Source organism: Magnolia sinica, chromosome 3, assembly GCF_029962835.1.
Source record: "Magnolia sinica isolate HGM2019 chromosome 3, MsV1, whole genome shotgun sequence".
In the NCBI taxonomy this organism is placed as follows: domain Eukaryota; kingdom Viridiplantae; phylum Streptophyta; class Magnoliopsida; order Magnoliales; family Magnoliaceae; genus Magnolia; species Magnolia sinica.
The window spans coordinates 106,631,813-106,658,963 of NC_080575.1; the positions used below are offsets into that span (position 1 = coordinate 106,631,813).

Genomic DNA, 27,151 nt, shown 5'->3' on the forward strand with positions numbered 1-27,151 from the left:
GGCGAAAACAAAATCGTTCAGCCCGTAATGTCCTTCTTAGCACTATGCACAAAGAACTCATACCTACGTATGAAGTGCATGAAACCGCTAAGGGAATCTGGGAAGCACTGACAGATGCCTATGCGCAGAAGTCAGATGCGAGAGTTAGGGCAATGGAATTGGAATTCCAGGAGTACAGGATGCCTATCGGCTGTCCCATCAAAGATCATATTCGTAAGATGGAGCAAATGATAGGTGCCCTTAGGAATGTTGGGTGTAAATTGACTGAAAATCAGAAGATTATAGCCATGCACCGTTCCTTGCCTGAATCTTGGGCCCAAATCAAAAGAATTCTGAACCATACTGATTCAATCACTACGTTCAGAGACTTTTGTGGCCACTTGGTACGTGAGGTTGATATGAATGCAATTCAGCCAGGTTCGGCCAAGGCCTTTGTAGCAGAGACCCATAAGCGAAAAGCTAATAATAAACGGTTCAAAGCTCGCAAGAAGACGAAGAAGAATAATCAAGAACAGAAGACCACAACACCTGCTCCAAATCTCAAGAAGGGGAATGGAAAGAAGAAGCAGAAAAAGACAAATGTAATCTGCTTTGTCTGTGAAAATTCTGGCCATTATGCTCGGCAGTGTGCCCACAAAAAGACGGTAATTTCTCAGTCACAAGATACTTTGTATGTAGGCGTTTGTTCTGAAATCCTTTCCATTGATACTATATCTAACGAGTGGATTTTGGATTCAGGCGCAACAAAGCACGTGACACAGAGTCGTCGAGGACTCGAGAAATTCCAGCGTGTAGCCAAAGGAAGTTACAAGCTGTACATGGGCAATAACGATGTTGAAGACGTACTAGGGATTGGCGTTCTCCATCTCCGTACGCGCATAGGGCAAACAATAATCCTTCGTGATACTCTTTTTGCACCGGGGATGCGTCGGAATTTAATTTCTGTTTCTAGGTTATTATTTGATGGTTTTGATATTCGATTTTTTGGGACTAGAGTTTCTTTGAGACTGAATAACCTCATCTTTGCATGGGAAAATTTAATTTCAGATTTATTTATTCTAGACGTAGATTGTGATAATGCCCCTCTTGCTTTATCTGCTATGTCGAATAAAAATGTAGTATCTGAATCTCAAAAATGGCACGCGAGGTTAGGTCACATCGGAAAGGATCGTATGACAAGACTAGTACGTTCTGGTCTGTTAGACTCCTTATCCAAAGTTGATTTGCCATTTTGTGAACATTGTGTGTCCGGGAAGACATCGAAGAAACCATTTCCCAAAGCGGCTAGGTCTAAGGGCACACTAGAGATAATCCATTCAGATATCTGTGGACCATTTAATGTACATGCCAGAAACGGATGTCAATACTTTGTCACTTTCATTGACGATTACTCGCGCTATGGATATGTGTATCTCATCTCACACAAATCTGAGGCTTTTGATTGTTTTCTTAAATATAAAGCTGAGGTGGAAAATCAGCTTGAGAAAAAGATTAAAACCCTTCGATCTGATAGAGGTGGCGAGTATACATCTGAAACGTTTAAATCATATTGTGAAAACGTTGGAATTGTTCGGCAGTACACAATGGCTTACACTCCACAACAAAACGGTGTTGCAGAGAGAAGGAATAGGACACTATTGGACATGGTTAGATCGATGATGGCACAAGCCAATCTCTCTACCATATTCTGGGGAGACGCACTGTTAACAGCCGTCTACGTCCCATCCAAATTCATTCCTAAGACTCCATATGAGATGTGGTCTAGGAGGCCTCCTTCTTTAGCCCACCTACGCCCTTGGGGATCATTGGCATATGTTTTGCTACCTACTCAACATAAAGGTAAACTTGATAGTAAAACCATTGAATGCGTGTTCATTAGGTACCCTATGCATTTAAAGGGATACGTTCTAGTTTATGAGGACCATGGACGATGGATTGAGATAGAATCCTGAGACGTGACCTTCGTTGAAGATAGATACCCAAGCCGAATGAAGCAAAAGGTCCCAATAGAACTTTTTGAAATACCCGATGTATCTCAGGAGAGTGGGAGTTCTGCTCCTCAAGATGAAGATGTTCCTATAGTTCACCAGGACAGTGGGAGGACATCTCAGCAGGCTCCTGAGTTACGTCGAAGCGAAAGAGGATTGATTCCCCGAAGATACTTCGATATTGAGGGTCAAACATTCTCTTGCGTTGCAGTTGATGATGATGAACCTGATTCATATCAGGATGCATTATTATCTTCTAACTCGGCCAATTGGGTAAATGCTATGGACGAAGAGATCGCCTCCATGGAGAAGAATAAAGTTTGGAAACTTATTGATCTGCCTTCCAATCGCAAAGCGATAGGTAATAAATGGGTACTTAAGATCAAAAGAAAGGCAGATGGTACAGTGGACAAGTATAAAACACGATTAGTTGCTAAAGGTTTTACACAGCAAGAAGGCATTGATTACGAGGAGACCTTTTCACCTGTTGCAAAGTTCTCCTTAATCCGCATAATCTTGTCCATTGTCGCAAGTTTAAACTTAGAGTTATATCAAATGGATGTAAAGACCGCATTCTTAAATGGTGACTTGGATGAAGAGATATATATGCAACAACCCATGGGTTATGTGGACAAAAAACATCCAAAGAAAGTCTACAAGTTGTTAAAATCTATCTATGGGCTGAAGCAATCTTCAAGACAATGGTACATGAGGTTCCACTTGGCCATCACCACTTTTGGATTCACGATGAGTGAAAAAGATCATTGTGTATACATAAAACGGTTTGGAAGATCTTTTCTGATACTATCTCTATATGTAGACGATATCCTGTTAGCTGGTAATGACATGCAATTGTTAATATTGACTAAAGATTAGCTATTCTCGAACTTTGAGATGAAAGACCTCGGTGAAGCCAACTTTGTAAGACCCGTGTCCTAATCCTTACTGTTCCGTTGGCTTCCGCGGTCCTTCCGGTCAAATTCCGTCAACCTTCGTACCACATCTGGTGTTTGCACACGATCCTAGGCCAGGTTCCACGCACCGATGACGGCTTGATCCGAAAGTTGTATCATAGCGACCGCTCCGTCGCTGCGATTCCAACGCCGCGTCTTGTGCGTCAAACCGACGCTTAGATCATAAGTTGGGGACTATGCATTATTATGACCATGGACCGCGTATTGCGGGGCCCACCTATTCCATGTGGCACTAATCTCTAGGAAATTATGAGAATGATGTCATCACCCTACCCTAGCTATAGCCACCCTACCCTAGCTATAGCCACCCTACCCTAGCTATAGCCACCCTACCTACCCCTATCCCTCTTACAAGCATTTAATGCTAGCCACCCTCTCTTACAACTCATCATTACCTACCTAAGCTACTCTCCCTCTCTCTTATCTCTCCCTCTCTCCTTTATTCCTTCATATTTCTTTCAAGCAAAAAAAAAATCCATACGTGAAACCCTCTCCCATTTCTCCCAAGCTACTTGTGTGGCCCACCTTTCCCACCCCTTCATCTCTCATCTCAACCATCCATTTCCCATCTTCCTCCATCAAAGAGTAGCACAAGGAGCTAAGGAAGCCAAGGGAGCAAGAAGATCAAGTGGTGGGTGTTGGATAGGATAGTTTTTGATGTTTTTAAGATGGGCCAAGTGAGGCCAACCGATCAATGGTTTGGATCTCGCTTTGGACCCTAAGATGTGGCCGATGGCCCACTTGGATCATCATGATCATTCCATGACGGGGCCATCCTCCATGGACCCCATCATGATGTTTATCTTCTTGTATAATTAGGGTCATCTAGACCGCTTAATTTGGTGGAGAAGGGATCTCCACCGTTGGATTTAATTTTCATGGGCCACATAAAAGGGGACCCACTTGATGTATGATTTAGTGCAAGGGAGGGCCCATAGTGCCGGGGTCCCTCCATCACACGGTCTCACTCTCTATCTCTCTCCCTTTTTATTTTATTTTTATTTCATTTTATTTTATTTTGTTGTAAGATGATGAGGTTGTGTGGCCCACTTGAATGGACCCCACCATAGGGTATGTATTCCATCCAAATCACCTACAAGTGGGGCCCACTTTGTGTGTAATATCCACACCATTTTCCATGAGGTGGCCCACCTAAGCAGGGCCCACCCCTAATTTATTTTCAATGGTCCAGCGTCCAGGGACGCTGGACGTTTTGGAAAAAAAAAAAAAATAAATATTAGCTTGCCACGGGGGTTGTCCCCTCATGTAGGCCCCACCTTGATGTATGTATTAAATCCACACCATCCATTCCCTTCCCAAGCCCTTTTTAGCCGTTGACCTGAAAGAAGGGACCCATCAGACCTTTAGGCGGGCCATACCATACCAAAAGGTGGTTTTCACCATTGAAACCTCCCCTGATGGGTTGTACACTGGAATATGTCCAATATTGGACTTGTTTTGCTCGTAGTGAGTCATAGAAGAACACTGGACGGTGTGGATTCACTGGATGTGGACCCCACCTGTAAAATCTGCGTTTTTTTCAAAAAAAAAAAAAAGTAAAATCAACACAGCAGCCGTTGCTGCTGTGTGTCAGAAGGCAGCAGCGCTGCCTGCGCCAGCAGCGTCCGGGCGGACGGACGTACTAGCAGCCCTCACGGCTGTAACCGTTGGCCCCACCGTGATGTTTATATACCATCTAAACCGTGCATAGGGTGGGCCACTACCTAACGTGGGTCCACCCCAAAAATCAGCTCGATCCAAGACTCAGATGGCCCACACCATAAGAAACAGTGAGACTGGACTTCCACCTTTGAGATCCTTCTGGGGCCCACAGAAGTTTTGGATCAGAGTGAAACTTGTTTTCACCGTTTATCTTGGCCCATGTGACCTTATCAACGGGTTGGATGACATAAAAGCATTACGGTGGGCCCCACATGGAGCCCACATTGATGTATGTGTTTCACTCCCACCGTCCGCCCGGACGGTGGACGTGGAGCCACTGTGATGTGTGTGGGCCCACTGTGATGAGTGTGTGGGCCCACTGTGATGTGTGCGTGTGTGTGTATATATATATATATATATAATATTATATATATACATGTATTATGTATATATATTATATACTATATACATATTATATACTACATTATATGTATATATTTTTTTTTACTAATGTTGAGGCCCGTGATTTAGGCCCACTTCAGTACTTGTGACCCATGGTTGAGGCCCACGTTGATGTATATAAAAGGCCCATGGGTCGAGGCCCATTTGATGTAATGGGGCCAATGAGTTGAGGCCCATTTGATGTGCACATGGGGCCCAATTGGTGAGGCCCATTTGATACATATAAGGCCCAGGTGAGTAGACCCATTTGATGTACATATGGAGCCCAACTGTCGAGGCCCATTTGACACGTGTAAGGCCCATAAGCTTAGGCCTATTTGATATGTTCTGAGGCCCTCGGGTTATAGCCCATTGCAATGTACATAAGGCCCATTGGTGTGGCTCACTTAATGAATATAAGGCCCATGTGACTTGGCTAATTTGATGTATTTAAGGGCCCAATGGATGTACCTAAGGTCCATTGCAATGTGTGATCCCAAAATAGCTTATGATATGATATTTGTGGCAGTCGTGCCTTGGGAGCAATGTCGGTTTGACGTCCACATTGTAAGTATAGTGTGGTTAAATGTCCGCATTATGACTTTCCCTTGGGTCCACTGTTAGGCCCATATGTGTAGTGTGTAGGCCGTCTAGGCCCATCTTCATTATGAACATCATCCACCCCATATAACATATTTAATTCCATGATTCATGATCATATGCATCATACGTATGCTTGATATGAGAAATGACTGATCATAGCATATGCCTTTGGGCAGATTGTTTAGGGGCTCCCGTACAGGGGGTGTTGCCCTACATGAGCGCACGATATGCGCAGGATTTGCTGCATGACCGAATAGTGTGATTCATGCATTTGCATTGTGTGGTATAGTTCTTGTACGCCCTAGCGACATCGTGGCCGTAGCCTCCACAGCACGCATCGTGGTTGGCGTGATCGATACCGAAATCTTTTCTACATGGGGTGCGATAGATATCCCTGGGTGAAAGTCCCTAAACCCTTATGGTACCAGGAGGTTGCTCCAACGTCTAGACCGAGTGGATGCATGAGCGCTGATTGCCGATTACCAGACGGTTGCGCTTTCCACTGTGTCGTGGTCGGTTGGAAGGGGGTGCGGCCTTACCCGCCCGAGAGTAGGGGGCAATGCTAGGCTGAGTTTGACCAGCTCGAGGAATGGGTCCGCTATTGACGAGCCGAGCCCGATATTGGCAGGCGGATAGTGAGGTCTTTTCCACTCACCTTATTGCGCGCGATGGGGCGGCAATCTGGCTTGGAGTGTACTAGACCCCGGTGATATTCCAGATTTGAGCCGTATTGACATGTGGACTTAGATGAGAATTTGTATGCTTGACTTGCATTTTACATTGCATGGCCTTGGTATGGCCGACATCATTCTTGCACCGCATGGCCTTGGTACGGCTAATGGGATTCTTGGCATTCATCAGCATGTTCCGCATTACTCTGATACTGCATAGCTGTATTACCACCTTGAGCATACACTTTCACCACCCTCTAAGCTTTCTATAAGCTTATGCACGACCGTTGCGTGCAGGTGACGTTGGATCGCAGCAGCGCTGAGGCTTGGACGCGTGGCTGATCTTCTCTTGGAGTTTTGGTCTATCTTCATTGTATTTCCCTTATGCTCATTGTACCTGTAAAGTTTTTGATTATAGTGGAAATGTGATGAATGTTTTTGGTTGTGTTTGTGGGTTATGCCTTTGGTTATGCTTATTACGAATCAAACTGATGTGGAAAATCCTCCTTGTAGCATCCCAGGATCGGAACCTGGCGAATGGGCGTCGGGAGTCGAGAATGGGGTTCTACGGAGGCTGTCGGCGCCAGATTCGGCGATCGGGAATTTTGTGAGCCGGTTTCCGAGTTTGGGGCGTGACAGAAGTTGGTATCAGAGCATAACTCGGGAATAACCAAAAACAACATTACATATCTGCTATGAATGATTCAAGTCCTAAGTTCGGGTAGCCTAGCGATCCTTTATTACCGATCCTTAACGAGTGTGCCTTCGAGAGTTTCAAAGTTGATAGGCACCTTCGCTCTTTTCTGTAGGATATGGCGCGCAGGAGAGTGACCCGATCGACTCCCGCTCCACCACCTGCGGCTCCCGCACTACCACCTACGATCCCTGCTCCTCCACCCGAGATCCCTACTTCCCAACCTGAGGATGCCGCCCATCTACCAGGGATTCATGCTGCCCAGCCTATGGGTGCAGCTCCTCCACCAGAGACCGGTACGGAGCCGACCGTATCTGTGAGTGCTTCTCCATGCAGATGATGCAGTCCGTGACGGCCGCACTTCAGTAAGGCAGGCACTCCCTTGTTTCACCAAAGACAGGCCGAGCAGAGCGCTCGAGTGCCCTCCTTCGAGAGTTTCGACGCCTTGATCCTCCGCATTTCCAGGGTGAGCCAGACCCGACCGTAGCTGAGAGGTGGCGCGCCGATGTAGAGAAGATATTTGAGACGATGGGATGTGCGACTGAGCGGCGAGTCCGATTAGCCGCATTTCTTCTCCATGGTGAGGCTGAGCACTGGTGGAGCCCGATTTTGTTTGGACTTGGGAGGATTTTGTGGATCGGTTTGACCGACAGTATTTTCCCGATCACATCCGACGACAGCGAGCGTTGGAGTTTGAGGCCTTGGTGCAGGGCGATATGACAGTGGCTCAGTATGCTGCTCGTTTTGTAGCACTGTCCAGATTTGCACCTTATTTAGTGGATGATGAGGAGCGGAGAGCCCGCCGATTCGAGGCCGGCTTACGTTACGGTCTTCGAGGCCGTGTTATTGGGCACGAGCTCCCTACCTTCGAGGAAGTGGTGCGGAAGGCCCAGATTTTTGAGGCTGAGTGGGACGGCTCTCAGTCTGATCGCGGTCAGAGGAGGGACCGGAAGAGGCAGGCTCCTTCCAGTGATACGCAGCAGAGTCGACCTCAGCAGAGGCGCACAGGTCGCCCAGCCTTTCGAGCACCAGCAGCACCCCCAGCACCTCCAGCACCACCTCCGAGACAGTTCTCTGGCACTTGTTTTAGGTGCGGTGCGACAGACACCGTATGTGGGAGTGTCTCCGCCCCGCAGAAGCAGAGAGGTCCACAGCAGCCTCCACCACCGCAGCAAGAGCAGAGACCTCCACAAAGAAGAGCAGAGGCCCCCACAAAGAAGAGCAAAGCAGCCTCCACCACCGAGACCACCTCAACAGCAGCATACCAGCCTCCGAGGCCGCAGCAGCAGAGGCGTTAGCTGACCGCCTCGCCAGCAGCAGCAGAAGACGCTCGTAGAGGGACAGCACCTCCTCACCGGCTCAGCTCGATTCTATGCGGCCCACCAGGATCCTCAGTCATCTGGAGGAGTGGTTGAGGGTATACTTCCAGTATCCGCATGCATTGCACGTGTGTTGTTTGATTCTCGTGCATCGCATTCTTTCGTGGCCGAGAGTTTTTGCCGATCGACGGGTTTGCCATTGGAGTCTGCTCGTGAGGGGTTGACAGTATCGACTCCCTGGGGAAGACCGCAGTTGGGCCGATTTTGCTTGTCTTGCCCCGTTTTGGTTGGGGATATGTTTTTGCCTGCCGACCTGTTTGCTTTGCCTATGTCCGAGTTTGATGTCATCCTGGGCATGGATTGGCTTGCCGAGTATCACGCCATATTGGATTGTTCCGCGAGGACAGTCACGTTTTGTATACCTGGCTTGCCGCAGTTCCAGTTCATTGCTGAGCCCAGAGGAGAGCCGTTGTCTTGTTTGATGTCTTGTGCCATAGAGGAGCCTTTAGCGGTGAGCGTCGACCAGTTGCCTGTGGTTTGCGATTTTCCCGATGTGTTTCAGGAGATTCCGGGATTACCGCCTCGTCGACTCACCGAGTTTCAGATTGATCTCGTGCCCGGTACTGCGCCTATTTCAAAGGCCCCGTATCGCATGGCCCCATTGGAGTTGCGGGAACTGCAGAAGCAGTTGGACGAGTTGCGTGAGTTAGGCTTTATCCGTCCGAGCAGTTCGCCGTGGGGAGCGCCGGTACTCTTCGTGAAGAAGAAGGATGGCTCGTTGAGGCTCTGCGTAGATTACCGCGAGCTCAACAAGGTCACGATCAAGAACAAGTACCCGCTCCCGAGGATTGATGATTTGTTTGATCAGCTGCAGGGTGCACAGTTCTTTTCGAAGATTGACTTGCGTTCCGGTTATCATCAGATTCGGGTCCGAGAGGAGGACATTCCGAAGACAGCATTCAAAATGCCTTATGGTCATTTCGAGTTTCGGGTCATGTCCTTCGGACTGACATGCGCCAGCAGTGTTCATGCAGATGATGAACGAGGTCTTCCGTCCGTATCTCGATCGGTTTGTTGTAGTCTTCATCGACGACATTCTCGATTTATTCGAGGACTCGTGAGGAGCATGAGCAACATTTGGAGGTTACATTGCAGACCCTCCGCGCACACCGGTTGTATGCGAAGCCAGAGAAGTGCGAGTTTTGGCAGAGGAGGTGAAGTTCCTCGGTCCACGTGGTGACGAGGAGGGTGTCGCAGGGACCCCTCGAAGGTGGAGGCAGTGCGTCAGGTGGGGCCAATCCACGATCGCGTCCGAGATCCGTAGTTTCCTTGGTTTAGCGGGCTACTACCGGCCTTTTATTGAGGGGCTTCTCTCGTATTGCAGCCGCGTTGACAGTTGACCCGGAAGGGCGCAGAGTTTATTTGGAGTGACGCCGCGAGCGAGCATTTATGGAGTTAAAGGACCGTCCCCGACGTCCGCTCCTGTCCTCACTCTTCCTCCGGGAGTGACGGATTTATTGTATTCACCGATGCCTCGCATATTGGTTTGGGTCCGTCCCGATGCAAAGACGGTGAGACTCGTAGCCTTCGCGTCTCGCCACCAAGATCCATGAGCCGAACTACCCCACGCATGATTTAGAGTTGGTAGTTGTTTTCACACTGAAGGTGTGGAGACACTATCTCTATGGGGTTAGGTTCGAGCTCTTTTCTGATCATAAGAGCTTGAAGTACCTCTTCTCACAGTCTGAGTTGAATATGAGGCAGAGGCGTTGGATGGAACTCCTGAAGGACTATGATTTCGATCTCCAGTACCACCCGGGCAAGGCGAACGTGGTGGCAGATGCCCTTAGCCGTCAGCCACAAGTCCTGGTATCGCATATGATGATTCAAGAGTGGAGGATGCTCGAGGATATAGCCGAGTATGACTTTGAGTTTAGCTTGCAGTCTTCTATTGTGCAGCTTATCGAGCACAGCCGATTCAACCTCTCTTGTCGCAAGGGTGATCGAGGCTCAACACAGATTAGTCGTTACAGGATTACCGAGCAGAGGCAGAATCTGAGAGTCAGACGATTGGCAGATTGGTACGGATGGTGGACTTCGCTTACAGGCCGATTATGTGTCCCGGTTATTCCCTGAGTTACGAGAGATCTTATGACCGAGGCACATCGATCGCGGTTTTCTATCCATCCTGGCTCGACGAAGATGTACCATGACATGAGGCGGTATTTTGGGCGGGGATGAAGCGCCAGATCGCCGGCTTTGTGGCCGAGTGTGACACGTGCCGGCGTGTCAAGGCCGATCATCGAGACCCCCTGGTCTATTGCAGCCCTTGAGTGTCCCGATGTGGAAGTGGGAGCACGTGTCGGCTGATTTCATTATGGGCTTGCCGAGGACTCGCCGCGGTCATGACGCCATCCGGGTTGTCGTGGATCGACCGACGAAGTCGGCACATTTTATTGCGATACGTGCGACTTGGCCTTTGACCGGCTTGCGAGATTATTCATCGAGGATATCGTGAGACTGCATGGCGTTCTGTCTCGATCATTTCGACCGAGACCCGAGGTTCACGCCTCGATTTGGAGGAGCTTCCAGAGAGCGATGGGTTCGGATTTGCAGCTCAACACCGCGTACCATCCGCAGACCGATGGCCGACCGAGAGGGTCAACCAGATCCTCGAGGATATGCTTCGCCCGCGCGATTGATTTCGGGGTGGCTGGGATGAGCATCTGCGATTGGCCGAGTTTTCATACAATAACAGCTATCGGCGACCATCGGCATGGCTCCTTTTGAGGCGCTATATGGCACCATGCAGATCACCGAGTTGTTGGACCGAGGTTGGAGAGCGTCGTCTCTTAGGTCCCGAGCTTGTGCAGGAGACGTCCGAGGCTATTGATATCATCAGGCAGAGGATGCGCACAGCTCAGAGCCGGCAGAAGAGGCTGATCGTCGGCGTCGTCCCTTAGAGTTTGATCCAGGGGACCACGTGTATCTCAAGGTCTCGCCCATGAAGGGCGTAGTTCGATTGGAGCGAAGGGCAAGCTTGCTCCGAGATTCATAGGACCTTTTGAGATCACTGAGCGCATTAGCACCGTGGCCTATCAGCTTGCCGTACCATCTCAGTTGTCTAGCGTTCACAACATTTTCCACGTATCTATATTAAGGAAGTGTGGGTCAGACATCGTTCCTGTGTCGATTGGCAGCCGTTGAAGGTTCGTGAGGATGCTTCTTACATTGAGGAACCAGTTCATATCCTTTATTGGAAGGAGTAGGTCCTCTGGACAAGGTCATTCCCTTAGTGAAGGTTCAGTTGGGTCACCATTCTGTTGATGAGGTGTCTTGGGAGCGTGAGGCTGAGATTCGAGAGCGCTATCCTCATCTCTTTGATGATTGATTGCATGTTGTATGTTGTCGCTGATATTTATATGGCGATGCCTTGCTTCCTCTTCTATTATGATTTATATTTTCTTGTGTTGATTGTTTAAATTTCGAGGACGAAATTTTTATTTGGAGGGGAGAGCTGTAAGACCCGTGTCCTAATCCTTACTGTTCCGTTGGCTTCCGCGGTCCTTCCGGTCAAATTCTGTCAACCTTCGTACCATATCCGGTGTTTGCACACGATCCTAGGCCAGGTTCCGCGCACCGATGACGGCTTGATCTGAAAGTGGTATCATAGCGACCGCCCCGTCGCTGCGGTTCCAACGCCGCGTCTTGTGCGTCAAACCGACGCTTAGATCATAAGTTGGGGACTATGCATTATTATGACCATGGACCGCGTATTGCGGGGCCCACCTATTCCATGTGGCACTAATCTCTAGGAAATTATGAGAATGATGTCATCACCCTACCCTAGCTATAGCCACCCTACCCTAGCTATAGCCACCCTACCCTAGCTATAGCCACCCTACCTACCCCTATCCCTCTTACAAGCATTTAATGCTAGCCACCCTCTCTTACAACTCATCATTACCTACCTAAGCTACTCTCCCTCTCTCTATATCTCTCCCTTTTTATTTTCCTTCATATTTCTTTCAAGCAAAAAAAAAATCCATACGTGAAACCCTCTCCCATTTCTCCCAAGCTACTTGTGTGGCCCACCTTTCCCACCCCTTCATCTCTCATCTCAACCATCCATTTCCCATCTTCCTCCATCAAAGAGTAGCACAAGGAGCTAAGGAAGCCAAGGGAGCAAGAAGATCAAGTGGTGGGTGTTGGATAGGATAGTTTTTGATGTTTTTAAGATGGGCCAAGTGAGGCCAACCGATCAATGGTTTGGATCTCGCTTTGGACCCTAAGATGTGGCCGATGGCCCACTTGGATCATCATGATCATTCCATGACGGGGCCATCCTCCATGGACCCCATCATGATGTTTATCTTCTTGTATAATTAGGGTCATCTAGACCGTTTAATTTGGTGGAGAAGGGATCTCCACCGTTGGATTTAATTTTCATGGGCCACATAAAAGGGGACCCACTTGATGTATGATTTAGTGCAAGGGAGGGCCCATAGTGCCGGGGTCCCTCCATCACACGGTCTCACTCTCTATCTCTCTCCCTTTTTATTTTATTTTTATTTCATTTTATTTTATTTTGTTGTAAGATGATGAGGTTGTGTGGCCCACTTGAATGGACCCCACCATAGGGTATGTATTCCATCCAAATCACCTACAAGTGGGGCCCACTTTGTGTGTAATATCCACACCATTTTCCATGAGGTGGCCCACCTAAGCAGGGCCCACCCCTAATTTATTTTCAATGGTCCAGCGTAAAAAAAAAACATAAATATTAGCTTGCCACGGGGGTTGTCCCCTCATGTAGGCCCCACCTTGATGTATGTATTAAATCCACACCATCCATTCCCTTCCCAAGCCCTTTTTAGCCGTTGACCTGAAAGAAGGGACCCATCAGACCTTTAGGCGGGCCATACCATACCAAAAGGTGGTTTTCACCATTGAAACCTCCCCTGATGGGTTGTACACTGGAATATGTCCAATATTGGACTTGTTTTGCTCGTAGTGAGTCATAGAAGAACACTGGACGGTGTGGATTCACTGGATGTGGACCCCACCTGTAAAATCTGCGTTTTTTTCAAAAAAAAAAAAAAAAAAAGTAAAATCAACACAGCAGCCGTTGCTGCTGTGTGTCAGAAGGCAGCAGCGCTGCCTGCGCCAGCAGCGTCCGGGCGGACGGACGTACCAGCAGCCCTCACGGCTGTAACCGTGGGCCCCACCGTGATGTTTATATACCATCTAAACCGTGCATAGGGTGGGCCACTACCTGACGTGGGTCCACCCCAAAAATCAGCTCGATCCAAGACTCAGATGGCCCACACCATAAGAAACAGTGAGACTGGACTTCCACCTTTGAGATCCTTCTGGGGCCCACAGAAGTTTTGGATCAGAGTGAAACTTGTTTTCACCGTTTATCTTGGCCCATGTGACCTTATCAACGGGTTGGATGACATAAAAGCATTACGGTGGGCCCCACATGGAGCCCACATTGATGTATGTGTTTCACTCCCACCGTCCGCCCGGACGGTGGACGTGGAGCCACTGTGATGTGTGTGGGCCCACTGTGATGAGTGTGTGGGCCCACTGTGATGTGTGCGTGTGTGTGTATATATATATATATATATATATATATAATATTATATATATACATGTATTATGTATATATATTATATACTATATACATATTATATACTACATTATATGTATATATTTTTTTTTACTAATGTTGAGGCCCGTGATTTAGGCCCACTTCAGTACTTGTGACCCATGGTTGAGGCCCACTTTGATGTATATAAAAGGCCCATGGGTCGAGGCCCATTTGATGTAATGGGGCCAATGAGTTGAGGCCCATTTGATGTGCACATGGGGCCCAATTGGTGAGGCCCATTTGATACATATAAGGCCCAGGTGAGTAGACCCATTTGATGTACATATGGAGCCCAACTGTCGAGGCCCATTTGACACGTGTAAGGCCCATAAGCTTAGGCCTATTTGATATGTTCTGAGGCCCCCGGGTTATAGCCCATTGCAATGTACATAAGGCCCATTGGTGTGGCTCACTTAATGAATATAAGGCCCATGTGACTTGGCTAATTTGATGTATTTAAGGGCCCAATGGATGTACCTAAGGTCCATTGCAATGTGTGATCCCAAAATAGCTTATGATATGATATTTGTGGCAGTCGTGCCTTGGGAGCAATGTCGGTTTGACGTCCACATTGTAAGTATAGTGTGGTTAAATGTCCGCATTATGACTTTCCTTAGGGCCATTGTTAGGCTCGTACGTCTGATATGTAGGCCGTCTATGCCCATCTTCATTATAAACATAATCCACCCAATATAAAATATTTAATTCCATGATTCATGATCATATGCATCATACGTATGCTTGATATGAGAAATGATCGATCATAGCATAGCCGGCAGATTGTTTAGGGGCTCCCGTGCAGGGGTGTTGCCCTACATGAGCGCACGATATGCGCAGATTTAGATGAATGAATAGTGTGATTCATGCATTTGCATTGTGTGGTATAGTTACTCAACGCCTAGCGACATCAGGGTCGTAGCCTCTACAGGCGTATCGTGGTTGGTAGGATTGGATACCGAAAATCATGTTCTACATGGGGTGCTATAGATATCCCTGGGTGAAAGTCGCTAAACCCTTATGGTACCAAGAGGTTGCTCCAACGTCTAGACCGAGTGGGTGCATGAGCGCCGAGTGCCGATTACTAGACGATTGCACTTTCCACTATGTCGTGGTCGGTTGGAAGGGGGTGCGGCCTTACCTGCCCGAGAGTAGGGGGCAATACTTGGCTGAGTCTGACCAGCTCGAGGAATGGGTCCTCTATTGACGAGTCGAGCCCGATATTGGCAGGCGGATAGTGAGGTCTTTTCCATCCACCTTATTGCGCGCGATGGGGCGGCAATCTGGTTTGGAGTGTACTAGACCCCGGTGATATTCCAGATTTGAGCCGTATTGACATGTGGACTTAGATGAGAATTTGTATGCTTGACTTGCATTTTACATTGCATGGCCTTGGTATGGCCGACATCATTCTTGCACCGCATGGCCTTGGTACGGCTAATGGGATTCTTGGCATTCATCAGCATGTTCCGCATTACTCTGATACTGTATAACTACATTACCATACACTTTCACCACCCTCTAAGCTTTCTATAAGCTTATGCACGACCGTTGCGTGCAGGTGACGTTGGATCGCAGCAGCGCTGAGGCTTGGACGCGTGGCTGATCTTCTCTTGGAGTTTTGGTCTATCTTCATTGTATTTCCCTTATGCTCATTGTACCTGTAAAGTTTTTGATTATAGTGGAAATGTGATGAATGTTTTTGGTTGTGTTTGTGGGTTATGCCTTTGGTTATGCTTATTACGAATCAAACTGATGTGGAAAATCCTCCTTGTAGCATCCCAGGATCGGAACCTGGCGAATGGGCGTCGGGAGTCGAGAATGGGGTTCTACGGAGGCTGTCGGCGCCAGATTCGGCGATCGGGAATTTTGTGAGCCGGTTTCGGAGTTTGGGGCGTGACAAACTTTATTCTTGGGGTAAAAATCATCAGGGATCGCCCTAAGAAATTTTTAGGCTTGTCTCAATCAACCTAAATACAAAAGATCTTAGAGCGGTTCAGGATGGAAAATTCAAAAGCTATTGAAACCCCTATGGATAAAGCTACCAAGCTAGACAGGAAATCGTGTCCCCAGACTGAAGCCGAGAAATTGGCTATGTCCTCAGTACCTTATGCGAGTACAGTAGGGAGCTTAATGTATGCTATACTTTGCACTAGACCGGATATTAGCTATGCAGTTGGCATAGCCAGCCGTTATCAGAGTAACCCGGGACAGTCTCATTAGCAAGCCGTCAAACGTATATTTTGCTATCTCAGAGGAACAAAAGACCTACTGTTGTGTTATGAAGGCACAAGCCTCGAGCTAAAAGGATATTCAGATGCTGCTTGGGGTAATGATGCCGACGAGGGAAAGTCTACTTCAGGATACGTATTCTTACTCGAAGGAGGAGCTATCTCATGGTCGAGTAAGAAACAAACATTTACAGCTCTTTCATCTATGGAGGCCGAGTACATTACATGTTGTGCTGTAGTTCAGGTCGCAGATTTCTATTGAGTCTGGGTATTGTACCGAGTGTTCGTCAACCTATATGGCTAAAGATAGACAATACTTCCGCCATTGACTTGGCAAAGGACCCTAAACACCACCAGAAATCTAAGCACATTGAGATCAAGTATCATTACGTCCGTGATCAAGTGAGAGATAAGAAGGTCGCCCTCAGCTACATTCCTACTAAGGAGATGATGGCTGATCCCATGACGAAACCTATAGCTAGAGATCTATTTCAGGTTCACGTCAGGCAGATGGGATTGAGGAAAGCTTGACTGATGTACTTGTTTTGTAGTACCTTTGATCTTTCATTAATGAATATTATATCTCTTTTATTCAGTATTGAACACTAATATAACTAGGTATGAAGATCATCAGCATTTACCTTGAAATCATGTAGGATTTCTATTTTTTGTCGGCAGGCCGGTCACCCACTCGCACGGGTTGACCAACCTTGAATGTACAAGAGAGGTACATTTGGGGCTATGTTTATACATTGAGGTATGAACTTCCCTTTATTGTGAATAATAAAGGATGAGGATATGAGTGAGTCGTATCCGCCTACAATCTTATAAAGATTGAAGATGAGACTGATAAAGTCGAATAACATAATCGCACCATTCCGTTACATGCGATCAATGTTATGGCCTGAAATTAAAGCCAGGTTATGAGGTTATGAGATGAGTCGTACCTTATGTAGAATGACCTGCGTATTGTAGACCCGACATTCACCTAGTATTGTCTACTTTACGACGTGGATTGTAGCCACGTGCTGGGACCTTTTACCTACAGATTGCTTTGATTCGATCTAATCATTGCAACGTGCGAGTAGCCAATCCCGTAGGTGACTCTTTGTGTCCTTAGCTACCCTCCTCTTGTGTATATGAGGATGAGATTGAGTGTCGCTACTTTAGTGTACTATGACGAAAGGTCCTTGATTGGCCAGACTCAGTTACGCTAGGAAAGCAGCTTGATTAATTCCAAATTACACATCTGCGTGGGGAAGATCCCGTGACAGCTACACCAAGTTTCTAGAACTATAAATACGCACTTGAAGACTTATCCGCCGGCAGTATCGAGTTGTTTTTTATAGACTTTTGCAAACAGTATTTTTCTTAAAAAGCATATATATAAGTATTGCTTTGAATTGGTTTTATTCGAAGTTTGTGAAAAATCAAGTTTTCATAATAACTCGATAAGTTGGATAAGTGCGTATGTTGGCCGAGTACTCCAGGTCGGGAGTTAACTCCATCCGGTGTGGTCATGCGGACTAGGACAGGCATTGCAAAGCTTGGGTTATTGAGTATTAGTCAGGTGGTCACTTAGTACTTAAGCACCTGTGAGAAGATTATGGTGATCCAGCTGGTCCCACATCTCTGATTCTTTTGATCGCGATGTTTGATCTTTGATTGTTATTAGGCGAGTTAAATGGACAAATTTATGTGCCTATCCCACAATGTGATTGAGTGGGAGATGTTGGACGTAGGCCAGTGGGGCCCACTGGTGAGCAATCACTAGTGGGTGGGTCCCACATGTTTAGGCATCTTCCGGTTATATTTCAAATTCAAAATTGAATTTGATTTATGATAGGAGATAGGGATAAGATCGGATGATATGGTCTCATCCAAACTCCCCTCCTTTCATATAAAAGGCATGCGCTCTCTCTCGCATAATAAGATATACAAAATACTGAGAGTATACGGAAAGAGAAACATTGTGCACGAGATATTGTCCATCTTAGCTTGTCCTTGGGACGATCTGATCCATAGATCGCAATCCGGGACCACTATATACCGTAGGATCAGAGGTGTGAATAGTTCCATCTGCTCCAGTAGTAGATAGGCGGGCCGTTGGAGCACCGTTCTTCTACTTTGTAAAGGTTCCAAACATCGTGTAGACCATCAAATCTTGAGGGCTCACCTTCCGCGCTTCCCAACAGATGGAACAAAATTACTAAATGTATAGAAGAAGAAAATGTAAAGTGGTTAAAATTATGGGTCTGCTAATCAGATAGGCCATTACCAGTACCACCAGAATTGATGGTTTGGTTCAACATTATGTGTGGCCCACCTAATGAGTCAATCAAATTGATTTTCGAGAAGGGTGATCTTCATGGTGGGGTCTATTTTTTTTCATGGCATAGTCGAAAAGTTGGTATGTCACCAAAAGTTGTAGTGATCTGTTCTGGCACGAAAAATGATTTGGATGATAAGTTCAATGCTGCATTTAGATGCTCTATGGAATTGAAAATTTGCCCACCCGATTAATGGATTGGCTTATCCCTCTCTGATGGCCCCACCTAACGACTGGATCTTGCACACGTGTGCTGTGATTTGGGGTTGTAATGGGTCAGGTTTAAACTGGGCACAAAGCCCGACCTGAGCATGAGCATAGCACCACAAGCCTAAGTTCATTGGAAACGGGTCCGACCCAGCCCGAAAATTGATGAAAAATCTATTCGAGTCTTACATGCATAGAGAAATTGACTTTAAAACCAGAGTTGTCTCTTGAAACCATGATTACAATATGCGGTTTCTGGCCTATGTTTCAGCAATCCCAAATATTTAGAAAATCATGTGCATCACTTTTCTTCAAGTGGATCTAGAGAGTGTTAACTATCTTTGTTTGAAACAATCCCTTGGATCGGATGTCTACGATCATGTGATGGGTATGAAAGGACGTGATGACATCAATCACCATCTTCCTCAAGGATAACTACTCCGAATCCACTGAGCTCTTTAGATTCCTTACAGAGTTTCCTCAAATCAATGAGGGACAAAATAGAAATAATTTAATAAATTCAAAAATAAATTGATTCACAATATATATATAACAAAAAAAAAAAAGAAAAAAGAAATTACAGTCCTTTAAATAATGAGCTCAACCCTAAGATGAAGTTTAGACTCAAACTCTAACTCAACTGTACAATGACTTACTATAAATAATAAGCTTACTATTTATTCATCATTCCTACTAGATTTCATGGTTTTTGACCAAAAATAATAAGTGTCCAATTTAGCCTAATCACATTATTCTCCTAATTTGTGTAAGCCCTTTTCATGTCGGGCACGACTCCTAAAACTCAAAGGATTAAAAGTATGATCGAATTAAAACTTATCATTTATAGTAAAACCGAAAAGAAAATGACTTTTGACTATCTATATGATGGAAAATCGCAAATCCGGCATGGGCAACTCGACATAGCAGAGTTTGTTGGCTAAAGTAGCTTCTTCAACCCAAAATCATACATGATATGTCGAAAAACTTACTTTGATTTGCAAAATACGACTGTTTTAAGGTTCTGATGGTCCTGATCATTTCCACCTCCGATCATGCCTTCTCTGGTCCATCTTTGCCATGAAAGTGTCCGCTACCCGCTCTATGTCAGGTTTCTAGTCAAGTCTGCTTTGGACGTTTATCCAACTCAAGGGAGAAACAAAAGTCTGTCTTTCCCTCTTTCCATCACAGCTCATCTTATCATCATTGCATGACTTCACTCGGGTCTGTTTTACTTTCGGATTAGTAATATGAGTACCTCGCCCATGGAAACAAGACATACTCTAGCCCATATGATCATCAGGTGGGCCACCTGTTGAAAGGGAATGAATGGTTATTGAAAAAGACCAAAGGTTCAAATCACATGCCCTCCATGATGATCATATTTGTATGATTTTTTATGCATGGAACTCACACAGTGATGAACTGGGATAAGTCAATCTTGGAAATCCTGTTACAAACTGCAGATGGTCCATAAGCCTAGAATGACAGTCTAGATCATGCCACATGCAGTCTATAAGTATGCGTACCACAGAAGCATGCATATTACCCATGGCTGTATTTCAATGTTAACCGCAACTTTCAGGCTTAGATTTGGATATATGCTTACATCCGTTCAATACCAGAGTTCCTTGCAGTTTCACCCATTCATTAGGTCCAAAACTCCCAGTAGATGAACTGTACAGATCCCTGAAATATTAGCCTTTCTTGTATGTGATGCTACTCAAATTAATAAACACTGCCAAGGCAATTCACGTGCAGAGGAACCAAACGAACGAACGAGATAAGAATTTGGGCTGCAAAATAGATAGACTTGGCCTAACCACTTGAGCATGGGCTGAAAAATAGATAGACTTGGCCTAACCAAACGAACGAGATAAGAATTTGGGCCCACTGCCATCCAATCATGGCCCTGGCTGGAATTTTGGCTAAACCCATAAAAAAAAAAAAAAAAAAAAAAAAAAAAAAAAAAAAAAAAGAAAAAAAAAAAAGAGAACGGAATTGAGTGTGAAAGTTCTGAAATTTTTGGTAGGCGTGCAATCAATCTCCCTCAAACTGTCTGATCTGGAAGTTGAGGCCACCTGCGTCTAAAAAATTATTCACATGCTTGTACACTATTGCATATGTGGGGCCCAACATTTGTGTATATGCTATCCAACTCATGTATTAAGTGAGCACCACCATGATGACAGAACGCATCAAAACACAGGCCTATCCAACCATTAGGTTGGCCACACCAAGGAAAACAATGTCAACCACTTAAAAGCCTCCAAAATTAAGTGGTGGCCCAAGTGACAGTTGATCAGCCTATTTTTGGGGCATCCAATGGAATTGCCCTGCTGCACAGATTCGATGCAATAAACATACGAGAGTAGACCCCATGTGCAACTTTCATAGACTACGCTGGCGGTAAAAGACTTGCAGAGGAACCGCCCTCAACGTTAAATCAGACGAGCTGCAGCCCATGATCCATGAACCGGTGTTACCTTGTCACTAACTAATAGTAGAAATTAAGCATGTCTCAACGCATAAAAAGATTATTACATCGAAGCGCTAGCTGCTCTTTGATCTATTTACTTGGATGATCAGGCAGTGACTTTTCTTAAGGTTTGGGAACTGAACCGCTTGTAGAAGTTTTAAATGGATGGGTAGAAACCATAGCTTGGCACATCAATACTATATATAATGTCTAGAATCATTTGGACATTTTTGCCCCATTATTAGTTTTAGGGATGCCAATATTCAAACGACATGAGAACTGGGATTTTTCCATATGGGCCTCCTGCCTTTTCAATTATGGATCGGAACCCTTTAAACTATATCCTGAAACGCGGTTATAGTTTTCACCATTAAACACTAAACCGCTTGCTGATTGGTTTTTGGTATTTTATTATCTTTACCTCACATTACATTGGATTCATTGGTATACCACCTTGTTGATTCTGAGAAATTCACTTAATCCATCTGTTTTGACAGCTCATCATAGGGTGTGGGCCAAAAAATGAGGCAGATCGAAAGCTCAAAGTGGGCCTATGAAAGCCCAAAGATTTTTCAATGGTGGGTGTTCATTCCCCACTGTTTACTATCGTTTGGTCAACCGGAGCTTGATATTGGCCTCAATTTTGGGCCCATGCTATAAAATGAGCCGGAAAAAAATGGATAGACCGAGTGGATTGGTCACAAACATCCTATGGTCCCCCCTAATATTTCAACGGTGGCCATTTAACCCCGCTGTTCCATGTTCGTTTGGCCCACTTGAGATTTGTATTAGCTTCAATTTTTGTCACATGCCCTAAAATGAATTGGCAAAACAAATAGACTGAACAGGTTTATCACAAACATCATTGCAGACACTACCTATGGTTGAGCAACTTTGGCCTAAATGTCCACAAAGGACCTTTGGCTCTCACATTGATAGACATTAATTGTGGTGCTAACCTAACGACCGTATAATGTGGGGCATCTTTGTGAGAAATCGACCCATACATCTGTTTTTCCCGCTTATTTTAGGTCAAAAGCCTAAAAATGAGGTAGATCAAAGCTCAAGGTGGATCCCATGATGCCCCCAAGATGTTTCAATGATGGGCGTTCCATCCTACTGTTTCTTATCATGTTGTCCGGCTAATGTTTCAATGGTGGCTGTTTAACCCCCCTATTCCATGTTCGTTTGGCTCACTTGAAGTTTGGATTTGTATCATTTTTTGTCCCATGCTTTAAAAAAATGTGGCAAAATATATGGATGGAGCGGATTTGTCACAAGCATCTTGTGGACCACACTTATGGTGGAGCAACTCCCACCCTCTAGTTTAAATGTCCACTTACCTTTAGCTCTCACATTGATTGGCATTGCTTGCCTTAGTAAACTAACTTTGATAGTCTATAGGACCACTTTGATATTTCTAAGATAGTGGCCCATACGCTTATTTTTCCAGCTCATTTTAAGTCATAGGCTTAAAAATTAGGCAGATCAAAAGCTCAAAGTGGCCCAAGATGCCTCCAAGATGTTTTAATGGTAAGCATTCCATCCGCTGTTTTTATCATGTGGTCCACTAACGTTTCAATGGCGGCAGTTTTATTCTACTATTCCATGTTTGTTTGGCCCACTTGAGCTTCGGATCAGCCTTACTTTTGTCCCGTGCCTCAAAATGAGGTGGCAAAATAGATAAATTGAGCAAATTTGTCACAAACATTATTGTGGACCCTACTTATAGTCCATCAACTCTCACCCTCATACTTAAATGTCCACCAACCTCTTGCTCTCACATTAATTATATTCCCTTACTTTCAGATAGAGTGTATTTGTCACAAATGTCATTGTTTGCCCCACCATCGGTCAAGCAACCCCACCCTCTATGCTTAAATGCCCACCGGACTTCTGGCTCACCCATTAATTAACGTTGCCATCTGATGTAGAGTGGGTTGCAGATAATTTCATGGCTGGATGGATCAAAAGAGGCCCGATCGGAGACGGAGATGATCTAGACTGTTAGAACTTAAAACGGACGTATCTCACAAACCAGAATGAGTTTTCGGACGTAAAATTTATGATTTTAGTGTAGGACGAGCTACTTTAGCCACCCAACCCGGCTATGCCGGGTTGCGCAAGCCGGATTTGCAAAATACCATCAGATCAATGGTCGTTTCCTGTTTTAATTCCGTTTTACTATAAATAGTAAAACATGAAAAGTGCTTAGAAAAGTTAGGAGAGCGTCATCACCTTTAGTAAGACTCTGCTCGACCTCACGGCCTTCCTTGCATCATCATCCTAACTCAAACTGTACTTGGCTCCTATCTTAATGTTCATGGGAAATCCATTCCATCCATCCATTTTTCAGTTAATATGAGGGAATGGGCCCAAAAATGAGGCAGATCGGAAGCTCAAAATGGCCCCCAAATGTTTCAAGGGTGGACGCTAAATCTCACTGTTTCCTGTCATGTGGCTCTCTTGAGCTTTAGGTCGGCCTCATTTTTGAGCCATTCACTAAGAAAATAGATGGACTGAATAGATTTGTCATGAACACCCTGTGTCCCTGTGAATGTTTCAAGACTCTTTCCTGTTGGTTGACTCAAGCTCATGTGGATGAGATCCAATCCATCAATCAAGTGTGCCGCTCTTTATTTGGACCATGGCCAAAAATCAGGCTGATTCAACGGTCGGTACATACCATGGGAAATAGCTGAGGTAATTAGTGTCGTTGTTATAATACTCCCAGTTACGTGGTGTCCACTTTTGTCTATATAGACCATCCAATCCACTCATATATGGTTTCATACTAGGATTAGTAAATTCTCCTATTACTCATTTTGTCGAAACAGTGTGAATTTGAAGTTTTCAGAATGATTTTACACCTTTACTTATGGTGAAAAACCCTATTCCCTATGGTGCAGGTGATGTAAGTCTTGGATTACACATGAATCTAGGACTCATGGTATGTGACGGCCCAACTGATGGATGGGGCGGATGTGATGGATGATTGTCCCACATAGTGATTAGTTAGCTAGTGCAAGTCATCCCTTCCATGTGCCCATGCAATTCACGCCATTGTAGTCCGTATTTCTATCTTACTCTCTCTCTCTCTCTCACTCTCATTGTGCATCACATTTCCTAGCCTACTTAATAGTTTCAGGCTAGAAAGGAGGAACAACGCTTATATGCATGACCTGAGGCCGAGTACTGGTCATCTGTCCTATGGCTTGACAAAGTCAAAGACCATTGCTGTCTCTAATTTAAGGTCTCCTTAAACGTGGGCTAGGCAAAATAAAAGCTTGTAATAGACTAGGCTTGAAAAGTCCAAACAAATTAGCATATAATCAGAATCAAACCCATAAAATCATGGGCCCACTCACCCAACAAAAAGGCAACTTGACTCTAAAAGTCGCTGGCATTGATTGTCGTAACCATCCAATCAGTGGATGAGGAAAAAGGAGAGGTGCGTGATGATTCTAAGATTCAATCACAATCAAACCCATAAATTCATGGACCCACTCACCCAACAAAAGGGACACTTGACTCTAAAAGTCGCTGGCATTGATTGTCTTAACCATCCGATCAGTGGATGAGAAAAAAGAAGAGGTGCGTGATGATTCTAAGATTCAATCACTGATTTAGACTGAAGAGAGGAGATGGAGAGAGACGAAGGAGGGGAGAACCTAGTATGTTACTTGTGCAATAAATAGCTTATCTTAACCAACTCATTATCCAAACGCTCCCTTATTAACATAATGCATTATGCTGTAATGCATCATTTTTATAATTTATAATTAAGGTCATAGTGAGCTATCCAAACGAGCCCCAGAAGTCTTGAGATATTTCAGAGGTGTACCCAACACGACGGAAAAAACAAAAGTTGTCTTTGCCTCTTTCCATCAAAGCTCATCTTATTGCCATTTCATGACTTCACTCGTATCTGTTTTAGTTACATCACACATGGAAACAAGTGATACTCATGTGAGACTCTAGCTACTCCTGAGGTTGTCCTAACAATACGTGGTTTCCATGTCTTAAAAACATAGCCTATGATCATCACGTGGGTTATACCGTTGAAATGAAATATTGAATGGTTATTAGAAAAAGTCCAATGGTTCAATTCATGTGTTCCCCCATGATGTTCATATATTTTCATAATTTTAGATGCATGGATCTCACACAGTGATGATCTTGTGGTAAGTGGATCTGATTTTACACATGTGACCCACTTCTATGCATGAATTGGGGGCAGTTTCAAACCTCGGTTGAGCTGGTGCAACCTTCATTTCTCATTTTACCTGGGGGTTTTGGGTAAGGGATCCTGCAAAATTGAGATTGAGGACTGGGGCATTGCCATCCAAGGGACTAAAATCCTGTGCAACACCTGTTGTAGGCAGAGCATGAAACTATCATGCTCTGTAAGTCCAGAGTGACATGTTTGTGACCTTCATTCACGTTCATCAATCATGCCTCTTCGTGTTATGATCCGTGTTATGATCCAAGGCAAACAATTATGCCAATCCAAAACTCAGTTGGCTACATTACAGGGAACAATGGAAAACAATTGGACAACAGGATGATTTAGGCATGGTCCATAAAATATCCAGGTTGGCTTGACGACTTGGCTGGGTGGCCCTTAATCCACAGGGTCGCGTCTGATTCAGTTCAGCTTGTAATAGACTATAGGCTTGAAAAGTCCAAACAAATTAGCGTATAATCAGAATCAAACCCATAAATTCATGGCCCCACTCACCCAAAAAAAGGACACTTGACTCTAAAAGTCGCTGGCATTGATTGTCTTAACCATCCAATCAGTGGATGAGGAAAAAGGAGAGGTGTGTGATGATTCTAAGATTCAATCACTGATTTGGACTGAAGAGAGGAGATGGAGAGAGACGACGGAGAGGAGAAGCCAGTATGCCAAACATAGTAGAAACTAAAATAAGTTACTTGTGCAATAAATAGCTTATCTTAACCAACTTATTATCCAAATGCTCCCTTATTAACATAATGCATTATGCTACAATGCATCATTTTTATAATTTATAATTAAGGTCATAGTGAGCTATCCAAACGAGCCCTAGAAGTCTTGAGATATTGGGAGAGGTCCTGTTAAGTCTCCTTCGGAGGTGTACCCAACACGAGGGAAAAAGAAAAGTTGTCTTTGCCTCTTTCCATCAATGCTCATCTTATTGCCATTTCATGACTTCACTTATATCTGTTTTAATTTAGTTACCTGACACAGGGGAGGACGTGAGGTCGAGCACCGTCTTCCTTAAGAGGATAACTATTCCGAATCCACGGAACTTCTTTGGACTCATCACAGAGACTTCTCGAATCCACGAGGAAAGAAAGCAGGAAATAAAAAGAAATTCTAATAAATTCGAATTTGATTAATCCATCAATAAAAATGAGTTCACATCCCTTTAAATAGGGGTACCAAGCAATGGGAAAGAAATCAGAATCAAACTACAACTAAAACTCTTAGAATTCACGACTTACTATAAATAGTAAACTTACTATTTATAGACGGTCGTGATGTCTAGTGTGCAAGGTTTTCGGCCAACAATAGTAAGTGTCCTATTTGGCTTCACCAAACTGTTCTCCTAATTATTTTAAGCTCTTTTCATGTTGGGCACAACTCCTAAAGCCCAACGGATGAAGAGTTATAATCAAACTAAAACTTACTATTTATAGTAAAAACGAAATTAAAACAGGGAAACGACCGTCAATCAAGGAGTTTTTTGCAATTCCGGGCTGCGCAACCCGGCATAGCGGGTTGGTTGGCTAAAGTAGCTCGTTCTACCCCAAAATCATATATTTTACGTCAGGTAACTCATTCCGGATTGCGAGATACGCCCGATCTAAGGTCCGACGGTCCGGATCACTTCTGTCATCGACTGGGCCTTTTCTGA

At 45.0% G+C, this 27,151-nt stretch overlaps 1 protein-coding gene across 1 annotated transcript; it reads left to right on the forward strand.

Moving 5' to 3' along the window:
• The first annotated feature begins 233 nt into the window (after positions 1-233).
• Positions 234-1,616, forward strand: LOC131240575 (uncharacterized). The gene is made up of 2 exons (XM_058238864.1): positions 234-644; positions 739-1,616. Exons 1-2 carry the CDS (start codon positions 288-290, stop codon positions 754-756), a joined length of 375 nt encoding a protein of 124 aa, XP_058094847.1. The 5' UTR covers positions 234-287; the 3' UTR covers positions 757-1,616.
• The last annotated feature ends 25,535 nt before the right edge of the window (positions 1,617-27,151 follow it).